Source organism: Eretmochelys imbricata, chromosome 11, assembly GCF_965152235.1.
Source record: "Eretmochelys imbricata isolate rEreImb1 chromosome 11, rEreImb1.hap1, whole genome shotgun sequence".
NCBI lineage: Eukaryota > Metazoa > Chordata > Testudines > Cheloniidae > Eretmochelys > Eretmochelys imbricata.
In genome coordinates, this window is record NC_135582.1 from 72,763,319 (window position 1) to 72,790,047 (window position 26,729).

Sequence of the window (26,729 nt, forward strand, 5' to 3'; positions counted from 1 at the left end):
CGTTGGTGGGTGGGATCAAACCGGGGATCTCTGGAGCTTAGTGCATGAGCCTCTACCGCATGAGCTAAAAGCCAACTGACTGGTAGTTAAGGCTGTAGAGCAGACTCATTAATTGCTTTCTCTCTCTCTAAGTGGTCTCAGTGCCACTACATGGGACAGAACACCATATCCAGGAGGTGTGTGGGTTAAACGCCCATTTATGGCAGCTAGCTGCAGATGGTTTGAAATGATCTAAGTCAACTCCCATGGAAGTGAGTGGGAAGAATAGTAAATTGTAAATGACTCTTCACTGCCTTTTATACGTGTTCAAACAGGATGTAATACTCCACCAGTACTTCCATTTTACACCAGTGCTAGTGACTACAAAAGGTGCAAAGCAGTGGAGAATCAAGCTCTGTATCTTTACACCATGCTCTACTGTGAGGTGTTAAATAAGAGGCTGGACTGATTTCTGCAGGCTGAAATAACAAGGCAACCAGGGGCTGCATGGTCTTTTTTTTTTTTTGTCAGTCACATTTTGAACCAAACATTTGTCCGTTTCTACCACAAAGTAAATGCACGGGAGTCAAGGTGGAAGAGGAGAGAGAGAGAGAGGGGAAGTGCCCAGATAAGCCTTGCAGACAGACTTGATTGTAGAGAGAATGCCTGAAGCACCAACCTGTAATAGCAGTTCACCCTCTGGTATGATTCTGTCATCCAGTCCCGAGGTCCTCCCATTGTCATGGTCACCATTCCTTTCTGTTCCCCCTTTGGAGCAGTGACTCTTCAGGGCAACTGCAATGAAGCAAAGTAAAGCAATGTTAGTGCTGAAATAATTTTTACAAAATCACTGCTGTGAATGTCAGATTCTTTTACCTCAAACAATTTGTTCACAGTTTGATTAGATGCTGCTTCTTCAAAGGAAGCCTGAATTGCTTGCCAGCTGTTTGCTTTGCTGTTCATAGTGTTTATGGTAGAGGTATATACCATGAAAGCAAGAGGCACTTAACAAGACCTGTGCAAACAGCAGCTAAAGCCTTGCCGTAGGCCACTAGAGAGAAGTGTCCAAGTACTTATCACACATGATGACATTTACCACTAACTTCAAACAGTCACTATTTTTAAAGGTATGTTTGCTTTCAGTTGGCTTGCAATTGTCGAAATCTGTCCTTTGGCTAAAAAGGATTCCCCCAGCCCAGCTCTGGCCTCTGTTTAGAGGGATCCATTGTCCCTCTTGGGGAAGGGGGTGGGGGAAGAAAAAAAAAATTGGTTCTGGTCATTGACCGGTACATGAGAGGACTACCACCAGACCTTCGCGCCTGGATAAGCCAGAACGAACCCTCCACCTATGATGAGGTTGTTGCACTGGTAGAGAGGCAAAGGACGGCGAGGGAGCTGACCCGATCAGTTAAGGAAGAGGCACCCCGGGTTAAACTAGCAGCACCAGGCCCTAGAGCTCGGGTGACTGGGCCACCAGGAGAGCCCAGGTGGAAAAAGAGAGCAGCTGAAGGCCCACCAGAAGCCACAAAGAGTCGGAGCACTGAGGGAGAAGATGTTAGACTGCCCAAACCAAGAGACTGGGGAATGCCTAGGGCTCCATACCAATGTTATGCCTGCGGGGAGTGGGGACACATAGCTGCACAGCGTCCCAATGCTGAGGAGCCTATGCAGTGTAACATGAGGAACTGGGCAGACCCATGCTCCCTAATCCACCTCGTGGGGGTATCACTAACCCCACATATGTACACCAGACTAGTGAAGCTAAATGGGGTAGAGACCACAGCACTGGTTGATTCGGGGAGTGCTATCACACTTGTCCCGGGGAAGCTCGTGAAGCGTAGTCAGCTGCTGTGGGCTAAGCGTATGGGGATAACATGCGTCCATGGGACAGCTGGTTATTACCCCACCATCCCAGTAAAAATCGAGATTCAGGGGAACATTACTGAGGTAGCAGCAGATGTAGTCCCTAAACTCCCATACCCGGTGCTCATAGGGACGGACTTCCCAGGGTTTGGAGACTTACTCCTGGTAGGGGAATTGGAGAAAAGGGGAAACCCTGAAGTCAGTGAGGCATCCACAGTAGACTGTCAACCTGCAATCTTCTCTGAAATATCCCCAGATTTGTTCTCCACTCCCAGACAGGGTAGAAAGTCAAAAAGGGCAAGGAGGGCAGCTAAGGCCTTGGGAACCCAAATACTGACCCAAAGCCAGAGGGTCACTCTCATAGGTAGGCGGACCCGAGCAGCTGAAAAGGAGGCCACCCAGAAGGGAGAAGCACCCGAGTCTGACCCCCACCCTAATGCCTCTGAACCAGTAGAGGCAACAGAGACTGGCCGCCTAGAGCTCGGGCAGATTAGCTCCGGGAGAGGAAATTTTGGACAGGACCAGGCTGAAGACCCAAGGACTAGGAAAGAGGTGACCAAAATAGATGGGGTTCCCGTGGAAGGGAAAACCCAGGGTCCAGGACCCTACTTCATAATGAAGAAGGATCTCTTATACCAGGTTGCACCAGTACAGGGGCAGAAGGTACAGCAGATCCTAGTACCTCAAAAACACTGTATTGTACACTGTATGCTGTATTAAGTCTTGCCCCTAGTCATCTTTTTGGGGGGCATTTGGGGGTAGAGAAGACCCTGGCAGGAGTCCTACGACGATTCTTCTGGCCCAGAGTATATGAGGAAGTGCGGAGGTACTGTGCGTCCTGCCCAGAGTGTCAGCAGCACAGTCCCCGCCCCGACTTGAGGGCACCTTTAGTACCCCTTCCCATCATAGAGGTCACCTTTGAGCGAATAGCCATGGACGAAGCCTGGAGAAGACAGCCCGGGGCCACTAATATATACTTATTGTTTTGGACTATGCTACTCGCTACCCAGAAGCCGTCCCCCTGCGGAACACGGCTTCTAAAACAATAGCTAAAGAATTGGTGGGGATCTTTGCCCGAGCGGAGCTACCAAAGGAGATATTAACAGACCAAGGAACCCCATTTATGTCGAAGTTAATGAAGGACCTCTGTACCCTGCTCCATATACATACCCTGAGAACTTCAGTCTATCATCTGCAGACCGATGGGCTGGTAGAAAGGTTTAACCGAACCCTCAAGGCTATAATACGGAAGGTGCTAAGTTGGGACGGGAAGGATTGTGATGCCCTACTACCTTACCTTATGTTCGCCATCCGGGAGGTACCTCAGGCCTCAACTGGGTTTTCCCCCTTTGAGTTATTATACAGGCGCCACCCCCGTGGCATACTAGATATTGCCAAAGAGATATGGGAAGAGAAACCCAATGAGGGGAGAAATAGAATAGAACATGTATTGCAGATGCAAGACCGGATAGCCCGGGTCACCCCTATTGTACGGGAACATTTGGAAAAGGTGCAGGAGGCCCAGCGTACCCACTACAATCACCAGGCAAAAGTCCGACAGTTCCAACCAGGGGATCGGGTGATGGTTTTGGTACCCACAGCAGAAAGCAAGCTTCTGGCCCAATGGCAGGGGCCCTATGAGGTGGTTGAACCTGTGGGGGAAGTAACCTACAAGGTGCAGCAGCCAGGATGCTGGAAACAAGAACAAATTTATAACATTAACCTCTTGAAACCTTGGAACCAGCAAGAGGCATGTGTGGTGGCCCAAGAGGCCCCGATCCAGGGAAATAACCTACATGAGCAGATCAGGATATCCCCTGATCTGACACTGAACCAGAAGAAGGAGGTAACTGAGATGATCAACCGGTACCAAGATGTATTTTCAACCAAACCAGTCTTCATTAATTTAAGGTTTCGTGTGCCAGTAATAAATTTCACATTTACAGGAGTCCCCCGATGGAACCCCAGATTGGCAGAGGGCTGAGCGGGGCTGGCGGCCAGGACCCCAGCAGGGAAGGTGCCGGCGGTCGGAACCCCAGACCGGCCCCGGGTTGAGCGGCTCAGCCGGTCTGGGGTTCCATCTACACTGGCATTGCCGGTCTGGGGTCCCCACTGCCGGCCTGGATGGACGTAACTGGGGCCGGCAGCTGGGACCCAGGCTGAGCGGGGCCGGCGGACAGAATCCCAGACTGGCAGCACGGGCGGGAGACAGAACTCCAGACTGGCAGTGCGCTGAGCCACTCAGCCTGCTGCCGGTGTGGGGTTCTGTCTGCCAGCCCCTGCCAGCCAGGGTCCTGGCTGCCGGGCCCGCTCAGCCCACTGCCGGCCCAGGGTTCCATCCATCCAGGCCAGGACCCTGGCTGACAGGGGCTGGCGGACAAAACCCCAGACTGGCAGCGGGCCAGCCCCGCTCAGCCCAGGTCCCGGTCGCGGGGCCCGCTCAGCCCGGGTCCCAGCTGCTGGCCCCAGTTATGTCCATCCAGGTCGGCAGTGCGGACCCCAGACCGGCGGCGCCAATGGCAGATGGAACCCCAGACCGGCTGAGCTGCTCAGCCCGCGGCTGGTCTGGGGTTCCATCAGGAGCCCCTATAAATGTAAAATTTATTACTGGCACATGAAACCTTAAATTAATGAAGACTTGGCACACCACTTCTCAAAGGCTGCTGACCCCTGGACTAGATGATCACAGTGGTCCCTTTCTGGCCTTGGAATCAGTGAATCAGGAGCAGATTGGCTCATAGAGCACAAACCTGTAGATGAGCCCATGGGAGAGACTATAGCTGCAAACGAAGAGAACCAGAGAATGCAGCAAAATTGATACATCACTTGTAAGAGCCCAAAGGATAGAGGAACCATCTGTCTGTGGTAAACACCCAAGTGAGAAGCCAACTCATTCCACCAAGGCCAGGGTATTCCATTTCTTATCAGCTTCAAGTCAGTAGGTCTCTGATGAATTTGAAGTCCCCATCCCATCTTATTCTGCCTGGCTGCTCGTAGCAAGGAGCATGGTCTCTGCGTCCCCCTACCCAAGAGAGTCTTCTGTATATGGGTGTCTGTTCCTGTATCTCTCTGCCATCCTGACTGTTGCAATGGGGGGTGGGAGGGGAGAGAGAGGAGGGGAGATGACTCAGCTGCTTTATGCCTCTCACAGCATTCTCAATGCTGCCAGATGGGTTTCTCTGCTCCTTTGCCCCACTCCAGCTCCAGTGTATTCACAGATCTCCCAATTTGCAGCAGAGCAAAACTGAAGGAATTCCTGTCAGTTTCACTGTACCCTGGGGGTTCTGAAGAGCTGCAGTGAAAATGGACAATTCCCTGTGCAGCTACAAGCTAAAAAACATTAAAGTACATGCAGTTTAAGCTCTGCGGACATGGAGGGCACCTGCCTGACAAGGCAAGTAGATTTTCAAAGCCTTACTCTAGGGCCCCCCCAATAACATTGGCCACATTTTGGATTCCTAGCAGGAACATACGATGTTCAACAGACTGATTCAAAGACTCCCGTTGACATCAGTGGGCTTTGGGTCAGGATCAAAAGCAGCTAAAAAAAGGTATGTGTCTGCTTTGTGGGGGTTGGGAATCACAGCTGCAGAGATTCTGCATACCTGGGGACTCCACACCCCCTACATATTACAAACTAGGTCTCCACGGCACATCTGCATAGCTTACATGAGGACAGGGGAGGAGTGGAGAGGGGGACTGAGGGGTCAGAGTGGGTTTGGGCTAAATTTGGCAATAATGGGGTCGCACACATACAGCTGAAGGCTCAATCTGCTCTGCACGGATTTTTATTATTGGTGGGGATCCACAGGCCAGAAAGAAGCCAGCTTGACTCAGATCCATAGTTGAGTTTGCAGGGCTGCAGCTAAAGTAAATAAAAATGTTTTTAACTGTAAAATGAGCAAGTTTGATCAGGAAGTAAACAGACACAATATGCATACTGTCCCATGGAGGACATTTTTACAAAGTCACTTCTCAGAGGAGACTTGTACTCTAAAAATCAATACCAACAGATGAGAAAATAAGAGTAAACAAGCAACATTGATTGTCGTTATCAGTCCTTTCCTATAGGAGCACAAAATTTACATTTGCACCCACAATTTCAAGGTTATTTTTTGTTCATGCCAGAGGTCTATTGTAATAATTGAGACAAATTAACCGTAATTGTCAGCTCAACTTTAAAGAGTATGTAAAGCTTCATAAAATATCACAATAACCAACAAAAACCACAAGTGTTGATAGGAAAGGAGACCAAAAAAGTGAATGAGTCTAAACAAAAAGGCCTCCTGATAGAACTCAAAACCATGTTAAAATTAGGCTCAGTAAGAACGAGAAAATGTGCACCCAGAAACTGAAGAACCAAAATTGGTGTGTCGGCTAGTCGGCCTAACAGGTGGGCAAAATAATGAGGGGATGGGCTGTTCCACCCAAAGACTTGTGTGGGAGGGGGGGAGAATACGGAAGAACAGACAGAGGCAACTAGAATGAGCTGCTGCCACCCACACCTTTTCCTGGGACCCCAGACCTTTGTCCTTCCGATCCTGAGGTGTCCTGACTATACTGAGATGGGGACCCAAATGATATCACCACCCCTATCAGTTCCGGATGAATCCCAAATGCCACCTGAGATGAAGAGGGATTAAACTTTAACATCAGCAGCTCATCTACTTCTTCTTCCCTCACCCCCCAAGAGGACAATTACCACCATTTTTGGTACCATCCAAAGTCTGTAAAACAGAGGGGCATGGGGGGTTTCCTCTAAAGGGAAAGTTTCTGCCCAGCTAAAGGGATAGAGTACAAGAGATGTTAAAATAGATACCTGTCATAAATATAAAGGGAAGGGTAAACACCTTTAAAATCCCTCCTGGCCAGAGGAAAAACCCTTTCACCTGTAAAGGGTTAAGAAGCTAGGATAACCTCGCTGGCACCTGACCAAAATGACCAATGAGGAGACAAGATACTTTCAAAAGCTGGAGCGGGGAGAAACAAAGGCTCTCTCTGTCTGTGTGATGCTTTTGCTGGGGACAGAACAGGAATGGAGTCTTAAAACTTCGTAACAGGTTTCAGGATTTTGATTTTTTTTTTTTTTTTTTTTTTTACAAGGAGCACAAGTTTGAAAAGGAATTTTTTTTTCCTTTGGGCTGCTGGTAAGCAGGTTTCCAAGTAGTTGGAGGTTTTTTGCTTTGATTTGGGGCCAGAGCAGAGACAAGGGAATTGTCTTTTTCTGTAGGCTGACAATCACTATCAGAGAATAGGTATTCTATTTCAGCACAGCAAAATTTTACAGCCAAGTTTTGATTGTTTATTTCTAAACCTCGGGTGTAAAGTTAGTTAAAAACAGAGAGGTTAGGATGACAAAATCCACGGCTCGACAAAAGCTGGAATTAGCCAGATTTCAGGCTAAGGAAAAACAAAGGGAACATGAAAGACAGATAGAACTCATGCAGCTGAAGGAGGAGGAGAGGGAAAAAGAGAGGAAGCATGCACTGGAGATGGAGAAGGTAAAGGCTCAGCAGAATATACCAACAAACCCTAGCAATCCTTCTCCAGGTACCACTCCCCATCCCAGAAAGTTCCCCACCTACAAGGCAGGCGATGATACTGAGGCCTTCTTGGAAAACTTCGAAAGGGCCTGCCTTGGGTACAACATCTCTACTGACCAATACATGGTAGAGCTGAGGCCGCAGCTCAGCGGACCCTTAGCTGAGGTGGCAGCTGAAATGCCTAAAGAACACATGAACAAGTATGAATTGTTTAAATCCAAGGCGAGAGTCAGAATGGGGATAACACCCGAGCAGTCTCGTCGGAGGTTCAGAGCCCTAAGGTGGAAACCAGACGTGTCATTTACCCGACATGCCTACCACATTGTGAGACATTGGGACGCCTAGATATCAGGAGCAAATGTTGAATCTCCAGTAAATTTGCCCTTCCTAATGCAAATGGAACAATTCTTAGAGGGGGTTCCTGAGGAAATAGAAAGATACATCCTAGATGGGAAGCCCAAAACTGTAATCGAGGCAGGAGAGATTGGAGCCAGATGGGTGGAGGTGGCAGAGAAGAAGAAAACTGGTCGCAGTTGGAGCGGAGACCAGAAGGGACAACCCCAGACCACACCCTATTACCGGGGGCCGCCCAAAGCCCCACCTACCTCCCAAAGAACCCTCCAGACTCCTTATCGTCCCACCACCCTGTTCTTCAGCAACCCACCTTGCCCCAGTGACCCGTCAGCTGGACGATGTTTTAAATGTAACTAGCTGGGGCATGTAAAGGCCAACTGCCCCAAGAACCCCAACAGATTACCGTTCATTGCACCGGAATCACACCAGAGGTCCGCAGGCCCAGATACCTCCCAGATACCCTTGGAGTGGAGGGAAACTGTGAGTGTGGGCGGGAAGAAGGTCACCGCGTGTAGGGATACCAGAGCACAAGTGTCAGCTATCCACGCTTCCTTAGTGGACCCCAATTGAATCAACCCAGAGATCCAAGTGACAATTCAGCCCTTCAAGTCCAACTCTTTCAATTTGCCTACAGCCAAGTTGCCTGTCCAGTACCAGGGCTGGTCAGGAACATGGACTTTTGCAGTCTATGATGATTATCCCATCCCCATGCTGTTGGGGGAAGACTTGGCCAATCATGTGAAGCGGGCCAAGAGGGTGGGAGAATGGTCACCCGTAGCCAGGCTAAACAAGCTGTGAGGCCTAGCTCTGTTCCGGAAACTTCTATCAGGACCCAGTCAGAGGTGATGGACCCGGACCCCAGGCCAATGTCTGGAACAGCAGTAGTGGATCCAGTCCCAGAGACCCAGACCGAACCAGTCCCAGAACTGGAACCAGCCGAACAACCAACACCAGACCCATTGCCAGCACTGAATCCAGTACTTGCAACCTCAACACCAGAGGGCCCCACCGAACCTGAACCGGCAACAGCCCATAACCCTACACAAGAGGCTCAGCCAGAGCCTGAACCCCAACATAGTGTCCCAGCGGAAAGCGGTTCACAGTCAACGGAAACAGCCCCATCCCCTACATTGCTTCCAGAGGTACCAAGCATAGGTCCACAATCCAATGAGGAACTGATATCTCCAGCATCAAGGGAACAGTTCCAGACCAAACAGAAAGCAGATGAAAGCCTCCAGAGAGCTTGGACGGCAGCACGGAGCAACCCACCACTTCTCAGCTCTTCTAATCGATCCAGGTTTGTTGTAGAAAGAGGACTTTTATACAAGGAAACTCTTTCTGGTGGACACCAGGAAGACTGGCATCCTCAGAGACAGTTGGTAGTTCCAACTAAATACCGGGCCAAGCTCTTGAGCTTAGCCCATGATCACCCTAGTGGCCATGCTGGGGTGAACAGGACCAAAGGCTGTTTTGGGGGGTCATTCCACTGGGAGGGAATGGGCAAGGATGTTTCTACCTATGTCCGGTCTTGTGAAGTATGCCAAAGAGTGGGAAAACCCCAAGATCAGGTCAAAGCCCCTCTCCAGCCACTCCCCATCATTGAAGTTCCATTTCCGCGAGTAGCTGTGGATATTCTGGGTCCTTTTCCGAAAAAGACACCGAGAGGAAAGCAGTACACACTGACTTTCATGGATTTTGCCACCCGATGGCCGGAAGCAGTAGCTCTAAGCAACACCAGGGCTAAAAGTGTGTGCCAGGCCCTAGCAGACATTTTTGCCAGGGTAGGTTGGCCCTCCGACATCCTCACAGATGCAGGGACTAATTTCCTGGCAGGAACTATGGAAAACCTTTGGGAAGTTCATGGGGTAGATCACTTGGTTACCACCCCTACAGGCCAAAGTGGATGCCATCCAAAAGTGGCCTGTCCCGAAGTCAAAGAAACAGGTTCAATCCTTCTTAGGCTTGGCCAGTTATTACAGACGATTTGTACCGCAATACAGCCAAATCGCCGCCCCACTGACAGACCTAACCAAAAAGAAACAGCCAAATGCCGTTCAGTGGACCGAAAAGTGTCAGAAGGCCTTTAACCAGCTTAAAGCGACACTCATGTCTGACCCTGTACTAAGGGCCCCAGACTTTGACAAACCGTTCCTAGTAACCACAGATGCATCCGAGTGTGGTGTGGGAGCAGTTTTAATGTAGAAAGGACCTGATCAAGAATTCCACCCTGTAGTGTTTCTCAGCAAAAAACTGTCTGAGAGGGAAAGCAACTGGTCAGTCAGTGAAAAAGAATGTTATGCCATTGTCTACGCTCTGGAAAAGCTACGCCCATATGTTTGGGGACGGCGTTTCCACCTGCAAACCGACCATGCTGCACTGAAGTGACTTCACACCGTCAAAGAAAATAACAAAAAACTTCTTTGGTGGAATTTAGTTCTCCAAGATTTTGATTTCGACATCCAACACATCTCAGGAGCTTCTAACAAAGTGGCTGATGCACTCTCCTGTGAAAGGTTCCCAGAATTAACTGGTTAAAATCGTCCTTGAGATGTGGAAAATATTGTTAGTCTTTATATACTTGATAGTATATTTAGAGATGCATGTGTCTTATTAACTCTGTTTTTCCTAGAGCTCCAGGAAGAAATCCCAGCCAGTGTTTCACCCTAGCTGAGATTTGGGGGGCGTGTCATAAATATAAAGGGAAGGGTAAACCCCTTTAAAATCTCTCCTGGCCAGAGGAAAAATCCTCTCACCTGTAAAGGGTTAAGAAGCTAAAGGTAACCTCGCTGGCACCTGACCAAAATGACCAATGAGGAGACAAGATACTTTCAAAAGCTGGGAGGAGGGAGAAAAACAAAACGTCTGTGTGGCTGTTGGTATGCTGCTTTTGCCGGGGATAGAACAGGAATGGAGTCTTAGAACTTTTAGTAAGTAATCTAGCTAGGTATGCGTTAGATTATGATTTCTTTAAATGGCTGAGAAAAGAATTGTGCTGAATAGAATGACTATTTCTGTCTGTGTGTCTTTTTTTGTAACTTAAGGTTTTGCCTAGAGGGATTCTCTATGTTTTGAATCTAATTACCCTGTAAGGTATCTACCATTCTGATCTTACAGAGGGGATTTCTTTACTTCTATTAAAAGTCTTCTTGTAAGAAAACTGAATGCTTTTTCATTGTTCTCAGATCCAAGGGTTTGGGTCTGTGGTCACCTATGCAAATTGGTGAGGATTTTTACCAAACCTTTCCCAGGAAGTGGGGTGCAAGGGTTGGGAGGATTTTGGGGGGAAAGACGTGTCCAAACTGCGTTTCCCAGTAAACCCAGTTAGAGTTTGGTGGTGGCAGTGGATATTCCAAGGACAAAGATAAAATTAATTTGTACCTTGGGGAAGTTTTAACCTAAGCTGGTAAAAGTAAGTTTAGGAGGTTTTCATGCAGGTCCCCACATCTGTACTCTAGAGTTCAGAGTGGGGGAGGAACCTTGACAAATGAAGTGAGCTGTAGCTCACGAAAGCTTATGCTCAAATAAATTGGTTAGTCTCTAAGGTGCCACAGGTACTCCTTTTCTTTTTGAGAACTTAGTAAGTAATCTAGCTAGATATGCGTTAGATTCTTTTTTCTTTAAATGGCTGAGAAAATAAGCTGTGCTGAAAGGAATGGATATTCCTGTTTTTGTGTCTTTTTGTAACTTAAGGTTTTGCCTAGAGGGATTCTCTATGTTTTGAATCTGATTACCCTGTAAGATATTTACCATCCTGATTTTACAGAGGTGATTCTTTTTACTTTTTCTTCTATTAAAATTTTTCTTTTAAGAACCTGATTGCTTTTTTCATTGTTCTTGAGATCCAAGGGTTTGGGTCTGCTTTCACCTATGCAAATTGGTGAGGATTTTTATCAAGCCTTCCCCAGAAAAGGGGGTGTAGGGTTTGGGGAGGATTTGGGGGGGGGGGAAAGACATTTCCAAGCGGGCTCTTTCCCAGTTATATATCTGTTAGACGCTTGGTGGTGGCTGCAATAAAGTACAAGGGCAAAAGGTCAAACAGTTTGTACTTTGGGGAAGTTTTATCCTAAGCTGGTAAAAATAAGCTTAGGGGGTTTTCATGCAGGTCCCCACATCTGTACCCTAGGTTCAGAGTGGGGAAGGAATCTTGACAATGCCATATTTAATACTTCACATTTCAAAATATTAACTATTTTTTTCTCCTTTTCTTGATCTTCTCACTGACTAGTTAATCCTTCTGTTTAATACATCATTCAGTTACACATATGAACCATGTTTTGATAAGTGACGTTTATATATTGTGACAAAGTTCCTCCTCTACCTTGGTGGATCCTGCGCTTATTGGCGGATTTTGCTCGCCTCAGAGATTCACAGTAGCCCTCAGTTTAGCCACTTTCGTGGCTCAAATCTGCCGTTCACTCAGACAACCTCATCCCTGGCCAGCATGGGGAAAAAAAAGTAAGAACAATCCCTGCAGTTTCTGCTGATCCACTATGTGGGTTGGGGAACAGCTCAGAGACCTTCCTCTCTGGTGGAACCTCCTACGTTGGGAGGTTTCGGTGGAACCTGGGCCCGCCCTCTACCCCGGGTTCCAGCCTAGGCCCCTGTGGACTGCAGCTGTCTAGAGTGCCTCCTGGAACAGCTGCGCGACAGCTACAACTCCCTGGTCTACTTCCCCATGGCTTGTACTCCTCAGTCCTCCAGCAGTGCATTCTCTCATTCCCAGCTCCTTACGCGCACCTCACTAAATGGAGTGAGAGCCTTTTTAAACCAGGTGTCCTGATTAGCCTTAATTCTAGCAGCTTCCCAATTGGCTACAGGTGTTCTAATTAGCCTGCCTGTCTTACTGAGGTTACAGGGACAAACCATCCTGATGTGTAGAAAGAATAGTAAATATGGCAGGCGACCAGCTTGGCTTAACAGTGAAATCCTTGCTGAGCTTAAACACAAAAAAGAAGATTGGACAAATGACCAGGGAAGAGTATAAAAATATTGCTTGGGCATGCAGGAGTGAAATCAGGAAGGCCAATCACACCTGGAGTTGCAGCTAGCAAGAGATGTTAAGAGTAACAAGAAGGGTTTCTTCAGGTATGTTAGCGACAAGAAGAAAGTCAAGGAAAGTGTGGGCCCCTTACTGAAGGAGGGAGGCAACTTAGTGACAGAGGATGTGGAAAAAGCTAATGTACTCAATGCTTTTTTTTGCCTCTGTCTTCACGAACAAGGTCAGCTTCCAGACTACTGCACTGGACAGCACAGCATGGGGAGGAGGTGACCAGCCCTCTCTGGAGAAATAAGTGGTTCGGGACTATTTAGAAAAGCTGGATGAGCACAAGTCCATGGGGCCGGATGCGCTGTATCCGAGAGTGCTAAAGGAGTTGGTGGATGTGGTTGCAGAGCCATTGGCCATTATCTGTGAAAACTCGTGGTGATTGGAAGAAGTTCCAGCAATTGGAAAAAGGCTAATATAGAGCCCATCTTTAAAAAGGGGAAGAAGGAGGATCCTGAGAACTATAGGCCAGTCAGCCTCACCTGAGTCCCTGGGAAAATCATGGAGCAGGTCCTCAAGGAATCAATTCTGAAGCTCTTAGAGGAGAGGAAAGTGACCAGGAACAGTCAGCATGGACTCACCAAGGGCAAGTCATGACTGACTAATCTAATTGCCTTCTATGACGAGATAACTGGCTCTGTGGATGAGGGGAAAGCATTGGACGTGTTGTTCCTTGACTTTAGCAAAGCTTTTGACACTGTCTCCCACAGTATTCCTGCCAGCAAGTTAAAGAAGTATGGGCTGGATAATGGACTATAAGATGGATAGAAAGTTGGCTAGATTGTCGGGCTCAACTTGTAGTGATCAATGGTTCCATGTCTAGTTGGCAGCCGGTATCAAGCGGAGTGCCCCAGGGGTCGGTCATGGGGCCATTTTTGTTCAATATCTTCATTAATGATCTGGAGGATGGTGTGGATTGCACCCTCAGCAAGTTTGCAGATGACACTAAACTGGGAGGAGAGGTAGATATGCTGGAGGGTAGGGATAGGATACAGAGGGACCTAGACAAATTAGAGGATTGGGCCAAAAGAAATCTGATGAGGTTCAACAAGGACAAGTGCAGAGTCCTGCACTTAGGACGGAAGAATCCCATGCACCGCTACAGACTAGGGACCGAATGGCTAGGCAGCAGTTCTGCAGAAAAGGACTTAAGGGGTACAGTGGATGAGAAGCTGTATATGAGTCAACAGTGTGCCCTTGTTGCCAAGAAGGCCAATGGCATTTTGGGATGTATAAGTAGGGGCATTGCCAGCAGATCGAGGGACGTGATCGGTACCCTCTATTCGACATTGGTGAGGCCTCATCTGGAGTACTGTGTTCAGTTTTGGGCCCCACACTACAAGAAGGATGTGGCAAAATTGGAAAATGTCCAGCGGAGGGCAACAAAAATGATTAGGGGATTGGAACACATGAGTTATGAGGAGAGACTGAGGGAACTGGAATTGTTTAGTCTGCGGAAGAGAAGAATGAGGGGGGATTTAATAGCTGCTCTCAACTACCTGAAAGGGGGTTCCAAAGAGGATGGATCTAGACTGTTCTCAGTGGTAGCTGATGACAGAACAAGGAGTAATGGTCTCAAGTTGCAGTGGGGGAGGTTTAGGTTGGATATTAGGAAAAACTTTTTTACTAGGAGGGTGGTGAAACACTGGAATGTGTTACCTAGGGAGGTGGTAGAATCTCCTTCCACAGAAGTTTTTAAGATCGGGCTTGACAAAGACCTGGCTGGGATCATTTAGTTGGGGATTGGTCCTGATTTGAGCAGGGGGTTGGACTAGATGACCTCCTGAGGTCCCTTCCAACCCTGATATTCTATGATTCTATGAATTAGTTCTAGAAAGTTCCTGAGTGTTCTGGAATAGTCCCTGTTATTTTACGCAGGGAAAAGGGACCTGCTTAACCTGGAACTAATGTATCTACCTTCGACCACTCTTTTGTAGTCATCTGGCCTGACCCTGTCACAATATCCAAAGCATTTCAGGTTGTTTTGTTTAGTAACCGATTTTGTATGCTGTTGTGTGTTTTAATTAAATTCCAGTTACCACCCTCATGCAGCCTGACACAAGTCAGCAGCAAAGTTAATTATCTAGTAAATAAGCAATGTATTATTCACCATTTTCTAACTGTACATTTTAGTACAATAAAAAAGAATCTCATAATTATCTATACGACTGCTTAAATATACATTATATTGTACCCATCTGGTTAGCAAAAAAGTACCAAAATGAGCGTAAAGGCTATATTAGTTGTAAGTCAACACATTTCAGTGTTTATACCAACCAATGAGAATGTAGGTGCTGGAACTAGGGGTGCTGGGGGTGCTATCACACCCCCTGGTTTGAAGTGGTTTCCATTATATACAGAGTTTACAGTGTGGTTCAGTGGCTCTCTACACCCCCAATATACAAATTGTTCCAGCACCCCTGAATGAGAATCAGCCTCTTTAGGAAAAAACCTAAGTAGTACAAATGTAAAACAAGATTACAACTGAAGATTTAAAAAGCAAGGCTTCCTGCTTACTAATTTATATCATCACTAAAAGTCAGTGATACAACTGCCTTTCATTTAAATCATTCCACCCTGACACTGATCTTATAATCTAAAACAGACATCTCAGCCAAAGCATGATGAAAGGATAGGGAAAACTGAGGCATAGTGAAATTTTAAGCAACTTGACAAAGGTCAGAAAGGGAGTCAGCGGCAGATTTGGCACTTGAACTCAGATCTCTTAAATCCCGATCTGGCACTGTAAGTACAAGACCATCTTTCTTTCTTCTTTGTAGTTACCCCTGTATATTTTTGCTCCCCAAGAAGAGATGGATAACATTGTTTATACCTGTAGAAAGCAAGCAGTTAGCTAGGATCTGGTGAAAGATAATACACAGTGGAGGTTCTATAACAAAAGTGACTTGTTTGTTTTTAAAAAGAAAACTATTGTGGACTTATCATTTCAGGCCAGTACAGCTTTAATACAACTAAACATCACAGGCCCAAGTTGTGCTATCAGTGTTTAAGCATAACTGCCTATTGAGAAAAGTGAGGAGCAGTTCTGCAAGAAAGCTGAGGTAGGTTATGGCCCATAGTGTTTACTAAAACACAGACGCACCCCTGAATATTGCTGAAATACCAGATAGTGCAATGTTAAGCAACATGCATATACAATCTGTGCAAACTTTTGCAGTACACAGGATGAATCCCATACACAGCATCTGCCTCAAGTAACAGGCTGCTTCATTTTTGTGAGCACTCTTAGTAAAACATAGAAAATATGAATAATTACACTTCTTTAGGTCTAGGAAGGCTTGAAAAAAATGGAATACTGCAATGGAATACTGCAAAAGGTGCACAATCAAAATAGAATGACAGAGGAAAGGCTCAAAGTGTTGCATCAAGATAGACAAAGAAAGCTTGGTTCTAATGGCTTTGATTTCCCTGGCACATCTATTTTAATCTCTGCCACATGCTAACAGTAGAGGTATGACCAACAGATAATGGATTTAATGCCAGATTTTTAAAGGTATCTGGGCACCTAATTTCAAATATCTTTTTAAAAATCTGGCCTTTTGTCCTTTGCCCTTTGTCCACAAGGGCTGCCTGAAACTTGACCCTAAGTCACAGGCTGAGCACCCAGAACTCACAGCTTACTTATCTGATCCTAACCTGGATTTCCTGCATAAATAGGCCAGAGAACCTCATTCAGTGACTCCTGCATCAAGCCCATGACGTGTGGGTGAACTAGAGAGTGTCTTGATTTAAAGATTTCCAGCGATAGAGAATTTACTGCTTCCCTTGGAAAGCTGTTCCAATGGCTAGTGACCATCACTATGCACTTCACTAACTGAAGTCATTAGGAGCAGCAAGTGTAACCTATACACCTCCTGGGTGTGGTGCTCTGTCCCATCTAGTGGCACCAAGGTCACTTAGATTAGAGAGAGAAATTAATGAGTCTGCTCTACAGCCTTTGCTAACAGCCAGTTGGCTTTTAGCTCATGCAGTAGAGGCTCAAGCACTAAGCTCCAGAAGTCCCAGGTTCATCCTTACAACTGGGGTCTGTCGGCATTACACAAGCATGCAGCACTTTGGAAGATCAGGACACTTTGATTCAGGATTTACAAACCACAACGTTAGGTGCCGATGTTGGAAAATGCAGGCCTTTGATTTTGTCAACTAAGAGAATTAAAGGGAGAGTCTATTTGCCACAGACATGGTTCACAGCAATACTCTGAAGAGCATTTCTCTGACATTGACTGAACAATATGTTCTTATTGAAAAGATTGAGAACGTTAAAACACAACTAAGGAAGTCCTGCTCTTTACTACTGAGATCTTAGACCAGCCCTCCTGTCTATTCAGTCTTTGTCTCTCTCTATGAATAGCCTTCTGCAGCCCCCTGGGTCACTAAATCAGCAGAACTGTCACACCATATCAAGCCTACAGAGTGAAGACAAGCTGGAGAACTGATAATGGCATCCTCCACACCCCAGCTTTACTTTAGCCTATCCTGTCTAAGTGCTGTTACTTTAAGAAGGGAAACAGTTTATTACTTGAAATAAAGTGACCTTTCAGACAAGGCACTTGGCTACATGTAAGCAGGAGAACTTTCCTGGCTTCTGCACTACCCCAGGGAAGTGGGCTAGTGAAAGGATCTGAGTCCTTGCTCCCACTTCCTTTATCCAGAGGCCTCCCTGCCCTTGAGGACTCCCCTTCCACTCTCCTGTTTGGCAGAGTCCTTGTAACCCCAACTGGGCCTAGGATTCCTGGGGGGCTCAATCCCCCAACCCTGCTGCGGTCACCTAGGACAGGGACTAGGGTGTCCCCACTCTGAGCTACTCTCTCTGCACTGGGCACTTCTCTGACCCGCTGATCATTACATATAATTTAGAGCAAATGCAAGTTATTTAACCAACAATTAATTTTAAAAAGAGTAAGGAAAATGGGAAAGGTTAAAGGAAACACATCACCCTGCTCTAGGGCAGGGAACATCAGGGCAGTTCAGTCTGTTTCTTGTAAATCCCAGGCCTCCTTCTCAGGCCCTGGCTGTGCTGCAGGGATGCTGTGGGTTGGACACTCGCTCTGGTGGTGGCCACAGGCTCTCAGGCTTTAGGTGGCAGGGCCCTTCTTCCCAGCGTTGCCCCCACCCTGTCAGGGTTACCAATCCCCCTCCGAGTCCAGCCTGCAGAGCCTCCTGGCTGAGGCATCTCCCTGTGCTGGGCCTGCTGCCAAGGGTCCCCCCCTCGCTCTCCCCAGCTGCTCACCACACCTGGCTCCGGACTGCTCCAGCTCCACTCTGTCTCAGCACGGCTGCTGCTCTGCCTCCAGCTCCCTGGGCTGCTTCTCTGGCCCCTCTGGCTCTGGTTGCTACAGCTCTGCTCCCAGGACAGGGTCTGCTCTCTCTGGGCTGCTTTTCTGGTCCCTCTAGATCTGGCACAGCTCTGCTCCCCAGCTCAGCTTGAACCCCTGTTTTCTCCTTAGCTCGGCCCCACCCTGTCTGACCCAGGCAATTCCAGCTCACACGGAGGACGGGACCTCCCTGGCCTCCTGACTCCCTGATTAGCCTGCCCGCCCTGTCATTCAGGCTGACCTGGAGCATTGGCCTTTCCCCATTGCTCCTGGGGACTGTCAGTCTCAGGGTCCTGATTTCCCATCAACCCTTTCCCCCTTTTAGTACTGGGAGCTAGCAACTAAAATACCCCCACTGAATGTTAGTAAGGGGGCAACACACAAACTAAATTCAGCATGATGTCAGGAGCTTCTGTTGACCTGTTACTAGCAATAACCATACCACCAGTGGAAGATTTTTGGTGGGAAAAAGTGGGTAGTCTGGATTTAAATGAAGAAATTCGTTCCCTCCTATAGTTTGGTTGTTTTTTTTGCGGGGGGGGGGGGGGGTCCTCTGTGGCTGCATTTGGGGTTGGCAGATATTTGTCATCACCAGCAAAAGCAGAAGCGAGAACACTTAAATGCAAGACATTTTGCATGGGTGCCACTTATTTTCCCCCCCAAATAAAAAAGCAGCTTCTATGGGTGACTTGCTGCCATTTTGCAAAGCCACCAACACCACCACATACCTTGTACTGCACATGTGGCATTTCCTTCCAGCCAAAAGCACCACCCGCCAGCAGAAGAGGGAGAATATCTCTGATTGGTATGTAGGGTGGATTCTCAGGACATAGCATGCATTTCTGTTTTTACACCTCCGCTCACAACTAGCAGTTTGATGCTGCCTTCACTGTGTTCATTATGTAACCCCCAAGGAGATGACCTAGATTCCTGGGACGCTGTCTGCTGGCAGCTCAGGGAGAGGCACACTGTCCCTGGTAGGGAGAGGGAGCCAAGGCAGACTCAGAGTCTGCCCAGCAAGCAATAGGGAGGGAGAAGGCCCCCCAGGGAGAAGCCATTGTGGAGTCAGTCTGGAGCCAGCAAGGAAAAGGGCAGGACTGGCTGTGTGGGGAGCTGGTGAGTCCCCGGCCTGCATGCAGGGTTCCGCCTGAGAACTGGCCTCTAGGGACCTGACAGCAGATCCCTCTGCTGGGTTTTTCCTTCCACGCTGATGATTCCCAATTTGTAGCGTTTGCTGGGAAACGTCCCAGCCAGGCTGAGTTCGCCCTCCAGCTCCCTCAGTGAGACCAGTCACCACATGGTCAGCTCTGCTCTGTCTGCTAGTCCAGGGAAGCTGCCTGCGGAGTGTGTGACTGGAGGCTGGGCTAGGAGGCTACAGTTTGCATGTTAGTGTAGTTTTATAACCTACTCCTTGAGCCCTGCACCCCTTTGTGGTGAGGGGAAATCCTGGGACCCCCGCAGCCTGATTGCTGCCTGAGGAGGATCCTTGCCAGCAGAGAGCAGCCCCTCTGCAGTGACTGAGGAGTCCAGAGACATCTTCAAACCGGAGGATCGTGCATGGAGTTTGTGAGTGCACCATCGTTGAGTTAGTCAGGGAATTTGTTTTGGGGACCCCCTACTCCCTGAACTGTGTCCTCAAGCTAATGAGTAAGGGTTTGAGGATTTTATAACCTGCTGCATATTACATCTGTGGAGGGATTTACCACCTTCTCCCACTTGTGAGTCCTTTGGGCTATACTGAACCCAGTCAGCCACACTGCTAAACCACTGCAGAGAAGAATTTTGTGGTTATAGGTCATCAAGGACCCCAGCAAAGTATGCATACCAACGGGACGCTAATTTTACATTTGCTACATCAAGTCACTGGTATTTGCGGTGTGGGCACTGGTGACCCTAAAAATAGTGTTTTACCTTGTTATGTTGTATTTGTCTCCTGTTTAATATAATTATTGCGTTTGTGTTATTTCTTGGAAGTCTCCAACTATCTGGCAAGTAAGTGGGGATTACTCTGTAGTTAGAATTTTCCGCCTAAGCTGCCCTGGCGATCCTGCCAGGAAGGAAATAATTTCATAGGAAAAAAAGAAAGAAGATACACCCTGCTGAGTGGGTGGCGGGATCCAAAAGAGCCCAGACCTGTCCATCAAAACCTGTAAGCGGATTGGCATTAAAGGAGGTAACCAGGTGGAGAGGGGGCGCTACAGTTCCACTGCTGCAAATGGAGAGGACTTTGGAAGCAAGACAGAGACCTGTTACAAATCGGAAAAACATGTGATTGCACCCTGCGTATGGTGGGTCTTAGCGGCATGCAGCTCAACAGAGAGGTAAAAAAGTTGTTTGTGCCATGTAAATGAGTGCTAGGGCTGGCTCTGACAACGCTGCTAAACCTCCAGAAGGCCCTCAGAGTATAGGGGCTCCACCGATGCCAATGTGAAGTTGACTGATCATACTCCAGGGCTATGGAGCTGAGAACAAGGTAGTGCTCTCCTGCTGATTGAGGCTTTGAGGGAAAAGATGAAAGTTTCGTAAAGGAGGGTTTTTACAGTGTGTTTTGTGGGAGTCAGATCCTGGTTAAGTCTGACCTGCTCAGCAAACATCTGCCACAGCTGGATTCCTTTCATCAAGAATGCTTGATCTCTTCATCCTGGGCCTTGAAGTTGATCTGGCTCAGAGGCTGGCAGCTGTCTTGATGGGTCATGGGGAGAGGTGTGGGCACTGATGCTGCTGGGCCCAGCATCCTCCCCCAGCCCATTGGCCTTGAAGATCCAGAGCAAGGTCCTGCAGTGGCAGTGGAAGCAGGCTGGAAGCCAGTCAACAGACTGGAGCCCCAGGGTGATGTGACTGCAGTGGCTTGTCTTGCTGAGGAGCATTTTGGAGCATTCTGCACTGGCTGGAGTCTCAGCATTGCATCCACATTAAGGCTCGGGTACAGCTAGTCACAACAGTCCAAGCTGGAGTTAAAGGCACAGATCTGAGGCCAGATCACTAGCTGGGAGCAGAGGGCAGTGTGCTTTAGCAAGCTGCAAGGGGAAGGAGGCTTATCTCTGCTGCTGCTTGGCCATTCAGGCTAAGTGAAGAGTCTTTGCATGTGGGGCAGATGCCTTCAGTGGAAGAGGACCATGGGTGCCAGTTCCTCCATCGAGCCAGCTTCATCTCAGTCTTGCCTGGACTGAGTTGGAGGCAGGTGCTCTTCAGATCTGTGGCAAGCACAGTGCCATGCTCCTAGCACAGTGCTCGCTGCACCTGGAGAAGCAGAGCTGCACAGCTGACTGGCCATGGAGCCAGAGTCTCTACACCACCTCTCCAGGCAGCATCATCATGATGGGGAGGGGAGGCAGCATGAATCTAGACCCTGTGGGAGAGGAATGATTGCAGCCGCCATAGGGCTGTGCTGTCTGTTCCAGCTATGCCATGACAGCAGGTCATCAGCACCATGTGGTGAGCAATGGAGGTTACTAGAAACATTCTCATTCACTGGTACAAGTGAGAGCCATGAATAGGATTTCTGTTGGGAAGAAGGGGTGCTCCTTACAGGCCTGCTCAATATCTCCTGTCCAACAGACCTGAAGATATCCAGGGCTCCTATGGTTCCCAAGGTCTTTCCTTACCCAGGAAAAGGCCAGTCCTTTATACCAGGCCAAAAAGAAGCACAAGGAAGGAGACTGTAGTGACCTAACATCATGGCAGATTAAATGGAGAGCTGAGAGACCTGGGTTCTATTCCCAGTTCTGCCACTTATCTCTAATGTGATTACACTTTCCTCTGAAGCAGCTGGTGCTGGCACAGTCAGAGACTGGGTGAGATGGACCTTTGGTCTGATCCACTCTGGCAATGCATATGTTGCTCAGAGCTGCAAAAGAGGCCTCTCCTCTTTGCACAGCCTAGGGGATTTGCTCCAGTGAGCAATGTCAGAGGCCAAGTAGACAGCTCCCAGGCCCAGTTATCTTTGCGTTATTTCAAACACCCCTGCAGTCAGCAGCAGTTTCACCCCTCTCATTGAGCAGAGGTAGCTTGAGATGGGGGGGGGGTGTCATAAATATAAAGGGAAGGGTACCCACCCTTCTGTATACAGTGTTATAAAATCCCTCCTGGCCAGAGGCAAAACCCTTTCACCTGTAAAGGATTAAGAAGCTAAGATAACCTTCCTGGCACCTGACCAAAATGACCAATGAGGAGACAAGATACTTTCAAAGCTGGATGGGGGGGAACAAAGGGTCTGTCTGTCTGTGTGATGCTTTTGCTGGGAACAGATCAGGAATGCTGCTCAGAACTCCTGTAAAAAGTTAGTAAGTAATCTAGCTAGAAATGTGTTAGATTTTCTTCTGTTAAATGGTGGTAAAATAGGCTGTCCTGAATGGAATGTGTATTGCTGTTTTTGTGTCTTTTTGTAACTTAAGGTTTTGCCTAGAGGGATTTTCTGTTTTGAATCTGATTACCCTGTAAGGTATTTACCATCCTGATTTTACAGAGGTGATTCTTTTACCTTTTCTTTAATTAAAATTCTTCTTTTAAGAACCTGATTGATTTTTCATTGTTCTTAAGATCCAAGGGTTTGGGTCTGTGTTCACCTGTACAAATTGGTGAGGATTTTTATCAAGCCTTCCCCAGGAAAGGGGGTGTAGGGCTTGGGGGGGATATTTGGGGGGAAGACATCTCCAAGTGGGCTCTTTCCCTGTTCTTTGTTTAACACGCTTGGTGGTGGCAGCATAGGGTTCAAGGACAAGGCAAAGTTTGTACCTTGGGGAAGTTTTTAACCTAAGCTGGTAAGAATAAGCTTAGGGAGTCTTTCATGCAGGTCCCCACATCTGTACGCTAGAGTTCAGAGTTGGGAAGGAACCTTGATTGGGGGGGGGGAAGGTTCTTGCCTCCAGTTGCCAGGGGTGGTAAGGGTCCATAGCCCATGACTCTCCATACACCAGGTGCGGGGGCAAGGTAGTAGGGGAAAAAAAGAGCTTTCTACCTAAGAGACCACTTCTCTTGGTGCTCAGCCAGGATGGTGTTAGCTCTGGGCTGGGCAATGAGGGATGCATGGTGCATATTGGAAATAGGGGGTGCAAGGTCTTCTGTAATAGTGACCTGAACTAAAGGTGGAAGCCAGGCAGCTTCTCTGCATAATGTGAAACTGATATTCTAAGAATGATTTCTCCTTTATAAAGCAGTTACAGTCTCTTGGGGGGGTGGGGGCAGGACAGATAGCTCAGTGGTTTGAGCATTGGCCTGCTAAACCCAGGGTTGTGAGTTCAATCCTTGAGGGGGCCATTTGGGATCTGGGGCAAAAATTGGGGATTGGTCCTGCTTTGAGCAGGGGGTTGGACTAGATGACCTCCTGAGGTCCCTTCCAACCTTGATATTGTATGATTCTTAATAGGGTTTCAACTCCAGGGTTTCTTGGTGGAAGTTCTCCAATCAGATAGCTAGTGATTCTGACTCCATTTCAAATAGGTGGAACTTCCCAGAGGCATTTTACATATGTTAGGTGTACAGACATGTTTATGAGGTGCTGCTGTAATATCTGCATACAGTTTATTGTTTATCAATGTTGTCAGGGATTTAAATCTGATCACGAGCTATTCTGAAAGCCAAGTCCACTAACTTCTACTTCTAGAAGTCAGAAAATTGTTATAAACAAGAGGTCTTCATGCATCAAACCCACAGGAGGTATGGTTCTGGCCCAGCATTTAAAGTCTCTACTCTCTAGCTTTGTAGAAAGAGCTCAAATTGTTAATGTAGGAGACTGTCTAACTTAAGTGTGAGTGTTCAAGTTGAGGGGTTTTAGTTTATACATTTTTGATTTTAGAACTGTGCTATGCAAGCTCCAAGCTTGAAAAGCTATTTCACATGGCAGCAAACTGACACCTCACTTGCTATCAAATTTGCTGTTGAACTCCTGAACCTACAGTGCTTTAGACCTGAGAATTCTCTGTACCAAAAATCTGGTATTAACATTTTTGAGAGGATCTCCCCCCCCCCCCCCGCCCAACCCCTTTACTTCCCAGACATACACATGCAGCTCCTCCCCCAACTGCCACCAGGTCATCTCATGGGCCTACCATTCAGCAACATTTCTAAGACAGTAAGAATGAAAACAAAGGGCCTATTCTGAACTCTGGTTTTATCAGAGTATCTCCATGCACTCCAGATTTGGACCAGCATGAGAAGAATCAGAATAGGTTCAGATGTCTTTTTTTTCCTTCAAGATAACAGATGGGTCACACCAGTCCAGAGTGGTCTGAATAATTCTGATTAAAGGGGAGAGGATACTAAAGGTCTGAGCACAAACTGCCAGCAAGGAATCTGGTCATTCAGATTATCTGCCTTCAAAAGCCCTGCAGGGGTAGTTCAAAGGGGACCACCATTAATTATGCCCTTCATCTCAGAAGCCGGGTACTGCAGTGCTAACAGATATAGGGGATCAGTCTCTCTCCAAGAGGCAAGGACTGAGTGCAAGATGGCAAAACTTTAACTTCTATTTTGAAAGCTTTTACAACCTGGAGTGTATTTATTTCAGAGCACTGTCAGCGAGGACAAAGCAACCCACTCACCCCAAGATTTGGGCTGCCTAACTCCTGCCAAATGCGTACCCATCAGCTGGACTTTCCACCAGTTTCTTCAGCCTCCTCAGAGTGTGGCCAGTTTAGCAAACAGGAGAAGGTGCTCTACTATTTGTATTATGATAACATCTACAGGCCCTAAATGAGATCACGGTCCCATTATGCTGGCCACTTCACTTACACAAAGGGTCCAACTACAGTGAAAAATGGAGGTAGTTTCCAGCTCGAGGAGATGTACCTGTGCTGGCTGTGATTGAGCGAGTGTGTTAAAAATAGCAGTGAAGCCCTGCTGTTCATGCCAGCATGAGGAGTTAGCTGCCCTTGTTCAGTCCCATCTGAGACATTAGATACAAGTTATCCATTGGTACAAGGGATAAAAATGGAACACTAACTACCACTTGGTGACCTGTTCTAAGCTGGAGAAGTTTGCAAAAGAAAAAGAAGTTGGCAAAAGTGACCCCCCAACCCTGTGGGATGTTATTCAATTTATTGCCCTGAGTTGCAGGAGGAGGAGAAAAAAGTGTGTGGGGGGGAGGTCTAAAACTTGAAAACTTCTCAGTTTTCAAAAACCTAAATGGAAGCTTCCATTTGAAATGAAAAAAAAACCATTTGTTTTAAAATTACCTTTATGTTTTGAACAGAAAGGAAAATCTTTTGTGAGAATCGTCATTGCAACAAAATGCCATTTTTCCTCAGGAAGGTTTTATGGTTCATAAATGTTGACCAGCTCCACTGGACAGATCCACTGGTGCTGGGATGGGTACATTACCTCTCCTTACAATGACTTGGGCTGTCCACACCCCAAGAAAGGCCGGAAGTGCTTGGATTGCAATTACAGAACAATAATCTTAGCTTTTATACCTGGCAGCTCAACATCCGCATTGGAAATGCCACCACAACAATGTCTAGACTGAACAAGAAGGTATGGCAAAACAACAAACTGACAGAACACACAAAGATCTGTGTGTATCATGCGTGTGTTATCAGCACACTTTTTTGTATGGGAGCGAGACATGGACCTTATACTCTCATCAGGAAAAGAGGCTCAACAGCGTTCGTATGTGTTGCCTTTGTCGAATCTTTGGAATCTCCTGGAGGGGAAAAGTCACCAACACTGAGGTGTTCAAATGGGTCAGCATACCCAGCAGGCAAACACTCCTCAAACAGAGATGCCTTCGCTGGCTTGGGCACGTGTGCCGAATGAACAATGGGCACATCCCAAAGGACATCCTCTATGGCAAATTAGCATCTGGAAAAAGACCCAAAGGACACCCAAAATTGTGTTTCAAGAATGTGTGCAAGCGAGACCTCAAAGAAATGGACATGGATGTGGATAACTGGGAAGATCACACTCAAGACTGCAGCCTTTGGAAACAAGAGCTTAACAAAGGTCTCTGGAGTTCCTCGAGGAAGCAGTCCATCTTAGCAGAGGAGAAACAAGGTCACAGAAGGCAGAGCCCAAAGGGTCAAAACATCACCTTTAAATGTGGCAGATGCAGCAGAGATTGTCTCTCTCGAGTGGGTCTCTTCAGCCACACTCATGGCTGCCATAAAACCAACCGAGTAAATTCTTTACCTTTCAGGGGTGCATACCCATGGTCTCTCGAGATGGAAGGATGTCTATTACTTATACAGGCAAACTGGTTGAAACTATAGTGAAAAATAGAAGTATCAGATACATAGATAAGTATGATTTATTGGTGAAGAGGCACAGCTTTTGTAAAGGGAAGTCATGCCTCACCAATTAGAATTCTTTGAGGGGGCCAAACATGTGGACAAGGATGAGCCAGTGGATCTAGTGTGCTCAGACTTTCAGAAAGCCTTTGATAAGGTCCCTCACCAAAGACTCTTAAGCAAAGTAAGCAGGTCATGGGATAGAGGGAAGGTCCTCTCATGGGTCAGTAACTGATTAAGAGACAAGAAAACAAGGGTAGAAATAAGTGTTCAGTTTTCAGAACTGAGAGAGATAAATAGCAACAAGTGACGTCTAACATTCATAAATGATTGGGGGCGGGGGGAGGGAAGAAGGATAAACAGTGACATGGCAAAGTTTGCAGAGGAT

The 26,729-nt window shown here is 47.3% G+C and overlaps 1 protein-coding gene across 1 annotated transcript in view; it reads right to left on the bottom strand.

Annotated features, from left to right (window-relative positions):
* Positions 1-26,729, bottom strand: part of LOC144271937 (aryl hydrocarbon receptor-like) — a 132,518-nt gene that overhangs the window by 47,539 nt on the left and 58,250 nt on the right. Inside the window, exon 3 of the mRNA XM_077829604.1 lies at positions 659-774. Coding sequence (XP_077685730.1) covers positions 659-774 — 116 coding nt within the window. The remainder of the gene's footprint in view (positions 1-658; positions 775-26,729) is intronic.